This window comes from Cupressus sempervirens, chromosome 10 (genome assembly GCF_028749045.1).
Source record: "Cupressus sempervirens isolate cs-2001-9-10 chromosome 10, ASM2874904v1, whole genome shotgun sequence".
Classification (NCBI taxonomy): domain Eukaryota; kingdom Viridiplantae; phylum Streptophyta; class Pinopsida; order Cupressales; family Cupressaceae; genus Cupressus; species Cupressus sempervirens.
In genome coordinates this window covers 202,440,586-202,455,891 of record NC_143127.1, presented here as the reverse complement: position 1 = coordinate 202,455,891, position 15,306 = coordinate 202,440,586, and the positions used below count along the sequence as shown (strand labels likewise).

The 15,306-nt window shown below is 33.6% G+C and overlaps 1 protein-coding gene across 1 annotated transcript; it reads right to left on the bottom strand.

Annotated features, from left to right (window-relative positions):
• Positions 1-978: 978 nt before the first annotated feature.
• Positions 979-3,819, bottom strand: LOC149533329 (axial regulator YABBY 5-like). The gene is made up of 7 exons (XM_089804543.1): positions 3,757-3,819; positions 2,755-2,865; positions 1,839-1,941; positions 1,655-1,703; positions 1,480-1,555; positions 1,177-1,233; positions 979-1,026 (listed from the first exon to the last, which is right to left on the bottom strand). Exons 1-7 carry the CDS (start codon positions 3,817-3,819, stop codon positions 979-981), a joined length of 507 nt encoding a protein of 168 aa, XP_089660669.1.
• Between the last annotated feature and the right edge of the window lie 11,487 nt (positions 3,820-15,306).

Genomic DNA, 15,306 nt, shown 5'->3' with positions numbered 1-15,306 from the left:
AAGTTAAGATTGCCTAATAAAATGTTAAGCTTGGAGAAAGGTGTGTTTTGGCTTATGATTGGAAGATTCTCTTTAATAGGGACCGATCTACAGACTCATAAAGCATCTTCCAGCTTGGCCCCTCTTCATCTCAGTATTGTTTAGAAAGTGTGTAAAGTGGGAACTCTATTCCCACTTAATTTTTGTATTACTCTCCATCTTTGTAATTCTTTCACGAACATGTAATTCTTAAATTTTGTAAGAGAGGGTATACCCTCTTTAAGACCCTTTTTAGGGCATTAAAAATGTAAATATTTTTTAAATTAATAAAAAATAGACACTTGCCTCTTATTGATTAAAAAAATTCATGGAAACAATTAAGTATCAAATTGAAATAAAAAGAGATCTTAAACATCAAAGTAAATCAGTATGAAGGATTTAATAATAATGTGAAGATTGAACATAGAATAAGGACACCCACACCCTTGGAATTGGTCCACAAGATTCCATCTTTTGAGAAAATGAAAAAGTTGAAAAAATGATTATATATATATATATATATATATATATATAAAAGATGCAAATATTTGCACGGGTGCACATACATAATATTTTTCATATAACATTCTTCATAGAATTATAGCTGCATTCAAAATAATTTAAAATGAAAGGATGATATTTTTAAGTCGTAGTGATTAAATTATTTTAAATTGTTTGTTATAGTTTAAACTTCACAAGTGAGTTCATCAGAAAAAAATCATTCCACCACCAAAACCACATAGAATGAATGAGGAATGCAGATGAAATAAACCTCTAATCTATTGTATTTTAAGGAGATGCCCACCGTTACAACAGACTGTAAACTTATATATCAAAGAAATTTTATACTACAGGAAGCAACTGTAATGGGAGTAGAATACAGACAGATTCAAAAATGTTTGATCGGGTTCTACATTCTACAAGTGGCAACTCTCTTCCTCACACTTTGCACATCAACTTCTACAGCGCATTTGCATTTTGAGATGCCTCTTGATCTTCAAACCCAACCTGTAATATGGTGCATTGAGGATAAAAAGTAATTTTGCTAATATTAGAACTGCGCTTAAAATATAGAAACCATTATGTAGATCATGTAAACCAAAAATAAAATTCTTTGTGCAGAAGATTTCTTGAGCATCTGAAATAAAGTACACTCACCTGATTATGATTGACTTCTTTGTTGGTGTTAGGAAGCATCAAACCCAAGTAAGCCCACTGGACAATAAAAACACATTTTGTTATCAGAGATTGTATACTAAATATACTCATGATGTAAGCAACTGTAATGGTAATAGGAACATACATTTTGCTGTAGTAGTATGACAATGGGTAAGGAGTAAACATATAAGAGAAACTGTAAGAAGATTGTATACTAATTATACTAGTAATTGTGCATTTGATGTAGGCAGCTGTAATGGTAATGGGTAAAGAGTAACGAGATATAATAAGCATGCTCCATACATTTTTGGCAGCAGTTCCAAAAGCTTCCCTGTGACTAATATCTGGATTGATTGCCTTGATCCTTTGTATTTCCTCCCTATAAATACACATATAAGGACTTAGACTTCAATGCCATTGCACAAATTTTCAATTGAATTTCTTCAAGTTTTTTTTTGGAAATGAAACTGGTTAGTACCTTATGAAACAATTGTAGGCGGATGGAGCTCGCTGTCTTTTTTCTGGGGCTGTAATAAATCAACTGAATTTTTCAGAAACATTGTACATTATAGAATTCCTAATATACAATTTTTTTATAACGCATTACAGAATTGCTATATACAATTGTTTTATAATAGATAGGGAAGATAAAGTGTGGTTACCTATGGGTGTTTCTGGTTCAACTCCTCCATATGGGGCAGTCGAAGATGAAGGTGACTGCACTTTATTTTCAATGGTACAGTTGATAACCTCCTCCTGCAATTTCTATTTGTGGAATAGACAAGTTTAGAATTGAATGAAAGTAGTACTATGTTGACAAATTTAGTGTTAAACATATATTTTAGAAGTGAATAAAATAACCAACTAAATGAATGATTTATGTTCATTGTTCATTGAATGCTATTGTATAATATTGACAATATAATACGAATATGGTATTCAACTTAGATTCTAGAAAGGAAAGAAAGGAAAAACTAAATTGAATAATCTATATTCATTGAACACCATTGTATCATATTGACAAATTTAGTTTGCAACATAGGTTTTAGAAATGAATGAAAGACCAAACTGAATTGCATATAATTAAACACCATTGTGTTATATTGACAAATGCAAAATGCAATGGTATACAATATAAATTTAATATCCAACATAAAGTCAATATGTTCGGAATGCAGTGGTATTGATTCATGCATAACACCAGCAGAATTTTATAGGGTATTGTTGATTTTAACATTTCAAAGAATCACCATCCATTAATATAATAAACATGAAGTGAGCATTTTTCATTGAGGAAAATCCAATTAAGCCATGAACAGGATATAGCATAATGCTTTTAAAACGTAAGTACAAAACAAATTTTCGAAGATGTTACAGAAGTTACAGCACAAAAATTGTTTTGTCCAAATGATTTTCAAGATATAATTTCTTATCTCTTCAGGACACTTTAGAGCTTATGACTGAAATCATGGACAATATTAAGCCCACAGCTTAGAAATTGATCAAGGTAATGTTTTTTGAGTGAAAATTTTATATAAAGAGATAGATTCTTAAGTTTGAAAGCTGCATCCTTCCTACCTGGTTTGATAATGGGCGAAATAGTCCAGTGAGGTTAACGGACAAGAGACCAGTGCAATGCCCACATCTCACTGGGGTTGTCTGAAATAAACTGCCAGCAGGTACATTTACCTGCTTGTCAAGAATCACCATTAATAAACCAGACGATCTAAAGATATTGCTTTTTTCTCTAAAAACTCTTAGACAATGAAATCAAATTAGAAATAGAAGAATAAATATAAAATTAAGGTTTTTGGATTTGATTTTATTATTCTCTTTTAGGCTCAAACTTTTGAGGATCCACACAAATCATGCAAAAATAACCAGAGTAAAAATCTAAAACTCAAATTAGAAAAGAGAAGCACAAATATGAGGACAGACTCATCTGCTTGTCAAGAATCACCATCAATAACCAGAAAATCTAAAGATATAACACTTATGGTAGAGGAAAACAAACTAGAAAAAAGTAGGATAAATATGCAGATGGTAATGAGATATCAGGGATTTCGATTCTTTCTCTTTTAACTCTATCCATAATTCAGCATTGAATACAATTTCCAATGCTGATGTCAAGAACAAAATTCCATCATAGAATATGATTTCCAATGCTGATGTCAAGGAAAAATTTAAAGAAATCTTATTCTATCAACAGCATGGATTGAAAAATTCTAGCTCTAGCTTTTTATCCATGAAAAAATAGCATGGATTGTAAGAGTTTCATATCATTAAAGGCATAGAGAAATATCATCAGCTGTGAAAAATTTATGTTGTTAAGTGCAAAAAGATTTTTCAGAGATGAAAACAACCAAAAGAATTTCATGAAAACTGTAGAAAACCCAACATACCTAGCAGACAGATTTAAAGGGGAAAAAAAAAGTTTTGGGAAGAATCTCACAAACCCTAAACAAAATCAAATCAAATCATTTTGGAATAGTAAGCATTCAGATTCTCCACTGGGTGAATCTGAAAACAGTACAAAAATTGAAGTTTTAGCTTAGAAAACAAAAGATTTTGTTCCCCTACCGCAAGAAGAGTATTGCAATGCTTGCACTGAACATAGCACAAATGCCCGTTGCAGCTTGACATGATTTGTCTCCTGGAGGCTCAACGATATCTTCCTCTAACAGCAATAAGTTTTTTGTTTGCATCAATTTTATAGCAATTCTGGCAGACATTTTGCAGGCGTTGAGCTGAGGTGAGTATTAATTTGAAGAGAAAAAGCATGGAAGTACATTTCCTGAAAATACTGAGAAAGAAAAGGAGTCAGAGATCAGTTATACCACGATAAAAGGAGAGGACTGCTGACATTTTTGCATTCATATGTTACTGTCAGTTTTTTTTTTGCACACTTTAGTGCAAAAAGTTTGTACGATCTACTTTAGGACTGGCCGTCCTTGTCAGCTCTGAGTCCTTCGATTAAAGTTGATTCATGAATGGCACATTTTCTTAGATTCTTATTATTTAGTCAAGATTCAGAAACTTCCATGTTTTTCTTCTTTCCAAGTCAGATCTTATAAACACGAGCTGCCCAGATTAGGGTTTCCATTACTATTGTCGAGAGTATCTCAGATACATCTCTGTCGATGGACCGAAAATGTCAAAGATTCTAGATTTCAAATAGAGATATTTCTTCTTCGTCTTTTTTGATTGTGTATAATTTTCAAATAATTGAATTTGTCGATCAATTTTATAAATTGCACCAAAATGATCAAACCGTCACAAAAACAGGCTAGTAGTACTTAGTTTTATAGTGCAAAATTATTTAAATAGATTATAAATGAAAAATATGTTTTTATATTAGTTTTTGAAGAAAATAGTTAAAAATACAAAATCAAATTATTCAATCATATAATTTATAAAATATATAAAAGTAAAACTAATTAGTAATTGGATAAACATTGTCTACGACAAGTACAATAATCACTGCTTTTTTTATTTTATAGAATGTTTAAAGTTGATAGAATTGTATTTCATATAGTTTAAAATTTTAAAAATAGTTAAATGATTAATTAGATATTTTGGTTCCTATTATTGAAATTCAAATTCTTATTAGTCTTGTTATTATGAGAGTTGTGTTCATGATGAAGCCCTCTTGATTTATAGCTCTTAATTATAAGAAAATGAAGTTATAAATTTAATATTTTTAGATGAATGCTATGATATGAAGATTTATAAGTTATTATTTATTTTTATTTTTTTAAATTGAATAATGATCAAATATTTAATGAATAAGAATGTTATAATATCACACTAGGTTTACCACAAACCCTTTTTCTTCCATTGCTCCTATTCTACTCAAATATGGCACCTTTGGTGGAGCGCTTGGGGTTGCTCTTGTCGGCATGCTTCCTCTTTGCCTGAGTTCTGGGCTCGCTTGGGTAGTGCTCCCTCCAAGTCTTCTTCTCTCCATGCTGCTTGGATTGCTGGCCCATCTTTCATGCTTTGGCATATCTGGTTGGAGAGGAATCGTCGCATATTCCAAGATGTTCGGCTTGGTGTTTTGCATCTTTGGTGAAAAATATCACATTCTCTCCAGGAAACTATTCTTGTGAAGTGTGAGCTTGATGGGGGTATGGATCCGGTTGATCTTGCTATCTGTAATCGCCTCAATTTTCATCTGCAGGATGGAGTTGCGGCTCATAGGTTTCCTTCTATGTCCAGGCAGCTTCACCATCAGAGGAAGGGTCGCGTTAACCGGGATGGGCACTGGACTCCTCCTCCCTGTGGAGCTCTGAAAATTAACACTGATGGTTCTTCTCGTGGGAATCCTGGTCCGGCTAGTATTGGTGGAGTGGCTCATTGTAGTTCTAGGAATGTTAAATTTTTCTTCTCAATTCATAAGGGTGATTATACTAACAATCTCATGGAAGCTCAGGCTATTTTATATGCTGTGGAACAGTGTTGCTTGTGGGGATGGAGTAAGATTATTTGTGAGTTTGATTCCCAGGTGGTGGTGAACATGCTTTCTTCACAAGAGCTTGAGGATGTTAGTTGGCAGCTGGCCACTGTTGTTAAGCAGATTCTTTTCTTCTCTTCCTCTTTTCAGTTCATTAGGTTCAAGTATATTCCGCGAGAATGGAATAGACCTACTGATTGTTTAGCCAAATGGGCTTCTAGTCATGATCCGGGTTGGAATATTAGGGATAGGGGGCAACTGTCCTTTGAGATGGTGCAAGAATTTGATGATCTTGTTGCTCAGGATCGAGCTCCTTGTTGAGCTCTCCTTGTTGTATTCCTTTCTGTCTTAATAAATTTTTACCCCTCTTTTTGCAAAAATATATCTTTTTAGAAGAATTATTATTATATTAAAGTCACTCACTTCTTATATAACTAAATATAATATAAATAAAGTTATTTCATAGATTTCATTTAGAACATGTCTTACAAAATTTCACTTTACTTTTACTTTTCTTCATGTCCATATTTCAAGTGTGTGATTGTTTTATGTATATTGAGTCACTATATGATCCTTTTCTTTATGTCCATATTTTAAGTGTGTGATTTGACATCATGGTTTGATTGTTTTATGTATCATTGAATCATGGCATGATCCTTTCCTTTATTGAAAATCTTATTAATTCAAATTCAAATTATTTATTTATTTTATATTCTTTCAATATTTTATGATTATCTTTTTATGCTTCTATTTTCTTGTAATTACCATTTTTATTAAATATTATTATTATCCATTTTTAACATTGTTTATCCATGTTTAGTCAAATGTTTAAAGATTTCATCTTAGATAGTTTGTATTAAAAAATAAATTACAATTCCTTTTTATTTTATAAAGATACCAAGTATAATAGTCAAGTTTTCCTATATTAGTGAAAGAACTTTATTTTATCAATTGATCTTTATTTTGGGGGGGGGAAAATTAATAAGAAAACTATCAAATGACTTATATTTTCAATTCAAAGTATTCATTTTCATCTATATATTCAAACACTTAGTACCTACCCAACTTAATTTATAGTACCTACCCAACTTAATTTATAGATACTTTTAATTTTTATTTTTTTGGGGCTTGACAAGGTACAAGGGAAATCAACATACTTGTGCATCCTAGTTGTAATAGCTCTATGATGTTTCTTTGGTACCATATCCACATTCCTTACATTAGGTAATATTAGAAAAAAATAAAAAATCTAAAAAATATAGAAGAAATTAAATAGATTCACAAAAAATCCTGACAACTCTTAAAAATATAGAAGAAATTACAAGATTCACACAAAATCTAACTTTAAAAAATGTTTGCACTAGATACAAATCTATTCTACAATATTTTTTATATTTTGTAATTTCTCACAATCACATATAGTCCACATTTAATTGTCTCAACTTCTCAAACACATATTTCAATTTTCATTTTTAAATATCAATTCTATACTACAACCTATTAATAATAAAAATTAATTTTAAATAAATTAGATCGATCTTATTTTAGATTATTTCAATTTATCCTATTCTTCTATTATAATTTTCTTAGTGTTATTATGATGTGTTTCTATTTGTGACTTTCCTAGGAATATATTATTGAAAGTATAATGTAATGTTGTTTTGCACTAAATAGTGTGAATCAAAATAGATGGAAGAGTGAAGTTATCAGAGATATAGAATATAGTGGAAATGATTGATAGTTGAAGCTAGTTTCTTTTCTATATTCTACCAAGTTGGTGTTGATGACTACCTTTAGTATGTTGTGATGGTAATGATTCTTTGTAGAGATACTAATTAAAACTAATTTAATGATAATGCATGTATGGTTAGATACCAACTCTCATTACTAATGATGTGATGTAGATTAATAAAGGAGTTGAGAGATAGATTGGATGTCTATAACTTGTTGATGATCAAATATGTCATCATGATGATGTCATATTTAGATGAGGATTAGAAGAATGAAAGTGGTGCTAATAAGGTTTTGACTTTATTCGATGGTGGATTATCTCCCATGCTATTCTCTATGAAGAATTATAGCTAAAAGATGTTTGTAGATTGTTGAGGTATGTAATTAGAGAGAAATGCTTCATTGACTAACCAAATGAATGATTCACATTCCTTTGCATTTGATTATATGTTCTTATGGTTTAGAATGTAGATTGCATGTGTTTTGGATATTGTACTAGACTGCATTTTCAATTCCTTAGTTACATTATTGTGTTGTGGAGCCTAATCAGACTCGGAGGGTAATTTTCCCCCTTTATTCAACACAATTTCCCCCTAGATTATTACTATGGGGGTTTGGGGGTAGCACCCCTTGCGAGATCCTAGGGTAGCATCTCAGGTGTGTTCCCTATTGTAATACAGGGTGGGGTTGAGGGGCAACACTCCCATGGGAGTTTTTCGGGGCAGTGCCCCTTAAGCCAAAGTTGAATTTACTATTGTAAAAGGAGTTGGCTTTTATTTTTCTATTGGATGACTTATTATATCCCTAATTTTGTAAGTGGCCAAAAAAAACCTCTTTAAAAAGGCTTAGGATTAGGGATTTCATAATGTATGATGATATTGTAGCTTCTTGCAATAGTATTGAGTAGTAAGGGATTGCAAATTGTAATCACTAGATAATAATAATATTGGACTTGTTATTGGTGGGCGTAGCCTAAGGATTGGGTGAACCATGTTAAGTCCTTATGTCTTGTATTCTCTTCTATGTGATTTATTATTTTATGATTTTTTTTTTATTTGCATGTAATTATTATTTCTATCTGTGGTTAATCCTAACATACACCATAGATATCTTTTTTGTATGCGATGTGTTGGTTGGGTGTCTATCAAGGTTGGTTTAGAAAATACTTTGTTTATCTACATTGATTTTTCTAGTCTTATGGCTTAGAGGGAATGCTTTTACAATGTATCCATTCATATTTTCAATTTTGAATTGTAGCACAAGAGTATTTATGGTGTTGTTCCTAGCATTTTTATTATGAAGAAGTATATGGTAGAATGGTTTGAGAGCTTGAGTTAACATAAAAACATGAAAAAGTATTTGGTAATAATGTTGGGCTTTCAAAAAAATATGAATTTGTGGTTTTCTTGGCAATAGTTGACATATTCCTACATGTTCTTGTCATTTGGTTAGGATTTGTGAAAGATTTGAAGATGGTAGCAAGCATTTGAGTTCTACTATATCTTATTATGAATCACACTGAATTTTTAGGTCAACCAGTGAAGTGATACTCACTTAGTCTACATATTACCATATTATTAAATTCAAACTATGTGAAGCAATTTATTTAATATTTTTTGGTGCATTGGGAGATGTATTTAGAAATTTTTAAGTCTTCTTTTTCTTCATTTTGGATAATATTCACTACATTATGTTATTTATGTGTTATGTTGAGGTTATTTCTTGAGGCCAACCTAATTGTAGACGTTGTTTGTAATGGGATGCATATACAAAGAATTTTAAATCAATTATGAAAAAGGGTGGAAGATGTGTGGACTATGAAAGATACAAAATTGAGGAAGTAAATGTGTGTGACTAAAGTGGTAGAGCCAAATTAATGAATGGTTGCTTGAAAAATCATGTCAAGAATCTACATTGTAAAAAACTTATTATTAGGAAATTAGGTATTATCAAATGAATGAATGAGTTCTGCTCTACAAATATGACGATTTCAAACATGAATTTTGCAAGAAACCTAGGGCAAAAATGGAGGAAGCAAAACAGAAAGAAATATTCCAGAAATCACTATAGGAGAGACAGTTTGACAGCCAATCTCAGCGTAATCCATAACAAACTTGGGAAAATGGATGATAGATTTAAGATACAGACGACCAATAGGTTTTCAATCTTAGAAGAACAGACTGGAGGCAATCAACGCCATTGCTAGATAGAAGGGATTCAAGTCAATAATACAGATGACTCTTCTGAATCCTCAAAAATTTGAACCCTATACCCTTCTCCCAGTATTCACCGTCGAACAACTGGATGATCAAATCCATATTTTTAATCTGACTAAATATGCGCAACCCAAGCTTATTAAATATCTATCTGATCCAAGGAGCAAACCCCAGGTGGTTGCGACCCCAGCAGCTAAGACTCCCTTCAAGCATGTTTCCCCTTCTTCCTACACACCCCCTCATAGCAGAAAAATCAATATCAAATAGTTATCTAACCCTATACCATTCGCAGGATTTCCCCCAAAAAAACCCCAAGATCCTCCTATTAAGATTTCCATTAAAGCAATAGATGATGCCTGGTATGATTATCTAAAGAAGGGGATTTTTTCTTTCTAGAATGGCCCTCTAGAAGAAATCTCGATGTTAATAGATTGGCTAAAAGACAACTGCCAAGATCAGGTAAGTATTTTTCACCATTCAGATAATACTTTGTTCCTAAAATGTGAGGAAGAATTTGCTAAGAAAGAACTCATTTTAGTTTCTAAATGCTTTTTTAGAGGATACTGTGTTAAATTTTTAGATTGGTTCCATAATTTTCGTTTAGATATGGTAGATTGTATGATCCCCACATGGTTTTTCCTGATTGCTCTCCCTCTGGAGTTGTACGATATAGACATTCTTTATTCTTTAGGTTCTGCAATTGGTGAAGTCATAGCTATTGATGCTTCCTTTTTCTATTGTAATAACGTTAAAATCCTCATTAAGGTTAATATTAAACATCCTTCAGAACTACAAAAGAAAGTTGAAACAGGTAAAGGTACTTATGACATTAAATTCCAATTGTATAAAGGGGAAATCATTGACATTTTGAGATCTGATGAGCTACATAAAATCAGACCCAAGATCCTTCCCCTCACCTCAGATTTCAGAAGTGTATCCCCCAAAGTGAGCTTCATAACAAATAGCAAGAACTAGGAACAAGAGAATGAGAACTCCTATTTAAAGAATCAGATTGATCAGTTTACCCAAAATAGGCCAAGGTCTTCTTTAAAAAGCATCATAACAGGCAAAGTAGTAGACTCCTTAGAAGCCCTAAGTTCAGATTTCACGACAAACACTAAACAAGGGAAGGATGGGAGAACCATTAAGAGATTTAAAAAACATAAGAAGAAAAAAACAAATGTAATCAGAAATGATAATACAAAAAGAGGATATGAATTTGCCAAATTTCAGCGACAAAACTACAAGGAGAATAATGCTAAAATCAGAGAAGAACCTGTTTCGGTGCATACCAAAGACAAAGAGCAAGGAAAGTGCCCAGTTTCAGCTCAAACAAATTTGGAATATCAGCATAAAAGTACCAGTATGGAAGATTGGGGCAGCCCAGATCATCTCAATACAGAAATGGATAAAATAGAAAACCACTTTGTAGGTCCAGTACTAACTACACCTACACCAGGAAACAAAAAAGAAGAAGAAGGAGAGCTATACAGAAGAAAAGAGGCCTTTGGAATCATTTTGGACAATGATAGAAATTACAATTTCAATCTAAACATGATAGAGAAAGAAAACTCTCTTCTTTTCTCTACAGCAAAGATGGGAAAGAACAACACCTCCATTATACTAGAGAATCAGGACCAGAAGTGGTTGTTTTCACAAAGAGAGGATGAACCAAAAAAAATGATACTAAACAGCAAAAGAAATATAGGAGCATCCATAATTTGGCAGACCCTGAATAACTTCCCATCTTCCCCCTTCTCTTTAGAGAAGGACCAACCGAACACATAAGACAAAGAGAGGGCAAGAATAGAATCAAATAGTTCTGAGAATTATGATCCTCACAAGGAAGAAGTTTCTACTCCATATCAAACAGGCTACTCAGAGGATAAGGAAGCAAGTCTCCTAAAGGAAAGAGAAAATCAGTTGTTGGTTACCTCAGGAAGAAAAAACAACAAATAAAAGCTACAAAAGGTATCTAATATCTCTCTATCAATTCGGCCCCTAGCTTCAGTCAACATGATGAATCCTTCCAGAACACTTAATAAATTCTGGCAGACACCTCGTGATAGCATCAGCTCACCATTTACTCCTAACAACTTGGAGCAACACACACAAAAGGGAGAATTCCAAATAGAAGATCTACCAATACTAGAGTTCGAAGAATTCCTGAATGTGGAATGTACCTCAAATTCCTCATACAATGAAGATATGTCAAAGGAAGATACAACAATGATCAATCAACTTACTGATGAGCTTGTCCAAATCTTCAGTCCAAAAAATCTTACTAAATCTTCAGTAACACAGAAGGAGGAACTCATTCGGAGAGTCCTCAAACTGGGAGGTGAAAACTATTTTGGTAAAAATCTCAGAAGAGATATATTGAACACACAAAGGAAAGAATTGGCCTCAGCATTTTCCAAACAATTTGAAATAGATAATCAGAATGCTGAAGAAAAAAACTCAGAGCAACAGGAACAATTGCAAGTAAGCAAGATCGATACGTACAGGCAACAGAGATGTAGAGTGGACAACTTGGGATTCACATGACACAAATTGGGCCCAAGTCTCCTTGTTGTGGTAAAAAAAATGAAAAAGAGGGAGAAAGTCCCTAAAAGAACTCAGAGAAACAGAGAGTCTCAACAAGAATTAGCAGAAGATAGATCAACTGCTCCACAATGGGAAGGGGAAGTGCCTTCCCGCTCAGGTATGAAAATCACTACATGGAATGCTAGGGGCCTCAATGCCCCTACCAAAAAGAGGTTACTTAAGCATAACCTCAAGTCCTTTAATCCTGACATTATTCTCATTCAGGAATCTAAATTAAATTCAATAGAAATAGATAGATTTAGCAAAATGTTTAGGGTGTGGAACTCTGTGTTTATAGAATCGGTAGGGGCCTCAAGAGGATTGGGCTTCCTCTGGGATCCTAGGAAGGTCAATATTAATATTCATATCCGCAATAGAAATTGGATTAGTGGAAAAGTACAAAGTTTAAAATCTAATCTAAATTTTACAATTATTAATGTGTATGGTCCTGTCAATAATTCAAATAAACTACTAGTTTGGAATGAGATTGGACAATTCTTGGATAGCCTAGATAACGAAGTCTGCATATTAGGGGGTGACTTTAATATGATACTAGACCTTAAGGAAAAGATAGGAGGCTCACAAGTGCTTTCACCAGCATCTAGAGACTTTAAATAATGGTGCACTATGCACAATCTAATCGACATTCCTACCAGTAATGGAACATATACTTGGAACAACAGGAGAAAGGACTTTGCCTATATCGCAGAGAAGCTTGATAGGTTTCTAATCAAAGGTGAATTAGACATTACTAATTTGAATTATCAGTCTTCAATTCTCCCCATTGCTGGATCAGATCACTTCCCGATCAGATTTGAATTTTTTGAGATTCTCAAGCCTTCTAGAAACCCCTTCAAATGCGAAAAGATGTGGTTTCAAGACCCAAACTTCCTCCATAATGTCAAATTATGGTGGGACCAAGACAGCTGTGTAGGATCAAAGATGTTTTTCTTTACACAGAAATTAAAGATGCTAAAAGAGTGCATCCTTAAATGGAATAGAGAACAATTTAATAACATATTTAAAGAAAAGCTAGATATAGAAAATCAACTTAATACTTTAAACTCAGAGGTCATTAGAAAGGGTATGGATAATAGTAGCTATCTCCTCGAAAAGGAATTGCTAGCAAAGCAAGAGTTAATCTTATCCAAAGAAGAAACATTCTGGAGACAGAAATCAAGAGAAAAATGGCTGGCTAAGGGTGATCGCAATACAAAAAAATTTCACCATTCTACCCTTTATAACAGAGCTAAGAGAAAAATCACAAGCATCAAAGATCATCTAGGAAATGATTCTGAAAACCCTATAGAAATTGCAGACACCTTTGTTGATTTCTTTCAGGATCTTCTGAACAACCAGCAATGCTCAAATTATTCTGCGCAATCTAGCCTATTAAAAGTTATTCCCAAAATTGTTACCCAAGAAGACAATAAAATCCTTAATAGACCTATTACTTTAGAAGAAGTCAAGAGCGCGGTTTTCGACATGAACCCGGATAAATCACCAGGCCCAGACAGGTTCCAGGCCTTCTTCTTCCAAAAGTGTTGGGATATTATTGGTCAGGATCTTTGGAAAGTAATTGAAGCCTCTAGAAATGATGGCTCTATCCTTACTGAAATCAATCATTCCTTCATCACACCGATTCCAAAGAAATGTGACCCTGAATCGCCAAGTGATTTCAGACCAATCGCCTTGTGCAATACTGTCTATAAAATCTTCTCCAAAATTCTAGCAAATAGGCTTAAAGAGATTCTCCCCAAGATTATCTCTGAGGAACAAACTGGCTTCATACCAGGCAGATCTATCCTTGATGGCATCATCACCATTCAAGAGACGATCCACTCTGTAGGCCTCAACAAGGAAGCATGTATGCTCATGAAATTGGATATCCAAAAATCCTATGATATGGTGGATTGGAGATTCATATGCAAGATGCTAGAAGCTTTTGGATTCTCTCGTCAATGGGTTAACTTAATCTTCAAATTCATATCGACCCCTAAGATCTTGATCCTTGTCAACGGTACACCTGAAGGTTATTTTGATATTTCAAGAGGCATCTGTCAAGGGGATCCTCTTTCCCCCTCTCTTTACATCATTATGGCAGAAGCTTTTGGGAGAGCGGTGACAGATGCTTATCATAAACAGAAAATATCGGGTATCACTGTCATGAAAAATGTACCTAATATTACTCATCAGCAATTCGTTGATGACACCATCCTTCCTGGAAAAAGTAAGATCTCTGAAGCTTTCTCCCTTAAAGGTATCCTAGATTTATACATGGAAGCATCAAGACAAAAGGTTAATTCTCTAAAATCGGAAATTATCTTCTTAAATACCCTTCCAGACATGGAATCTCAGATCTGTAGGATTATGGGTTTCAAAAAAGGAACCTTCCCATGCAAATATTTGGGTATAACTCTAGAAAAAGGTTGAAAATCAAGAAAGGTTTGGGATAACACTCTCATTAAATTAGATTCAAAGTTATGCTCCTGGAAAGATAGATGGCTCTCCAAGGCTGGAAAATGCACTAAAATCCGTGCAGTTCTTTCAGCCATCCCAACCTACCCTCTATCCTATCTCCCCTTATTAAATCAAAATCTTAAAAAACTTAACTCCAAATGAGGAACTTTCTTTGGAATGACCAGACTAGCAAAGGTAAATTAGCTCTTATCAAGTGGGAAAATATTTGTAAACCTAAGACCTTTGGGGGTCTAGGGCTTAAAAACCTACAATGGAAAAATGAAGCCCTAGGGGTGAAACTCATCTGGAGACTATACCATGAATATAACCGTAAATGGGCTAAGATCCTTTATAACAAATATCTCGTTGCTGAGGACCCGCTCTCAATTTTTAGAATTAGCTCACCTCCTAAAGGGTCTGAATGCTGGAACTTTATGATGAAGTGTCGCCATTTGATTAGTGAATACCTAACCTGGGATGTTGGCTCTGGGGCAAAAGCTTTATTCTGGGAAGATTCCTAGGAAGGTAAACCTCCACTCTCCTCCTGCAAAGTTCCCATGACTCTTAAGAATAGGCTTATCGAGCTTTGGGGTAATAAAGTGAGTAACTATTATGCTCTGGAGGACTTAGAAGGCTATCCAAATTGGAAATGGAAATCGATCAGAGGCCTAGACTTTGATGAAG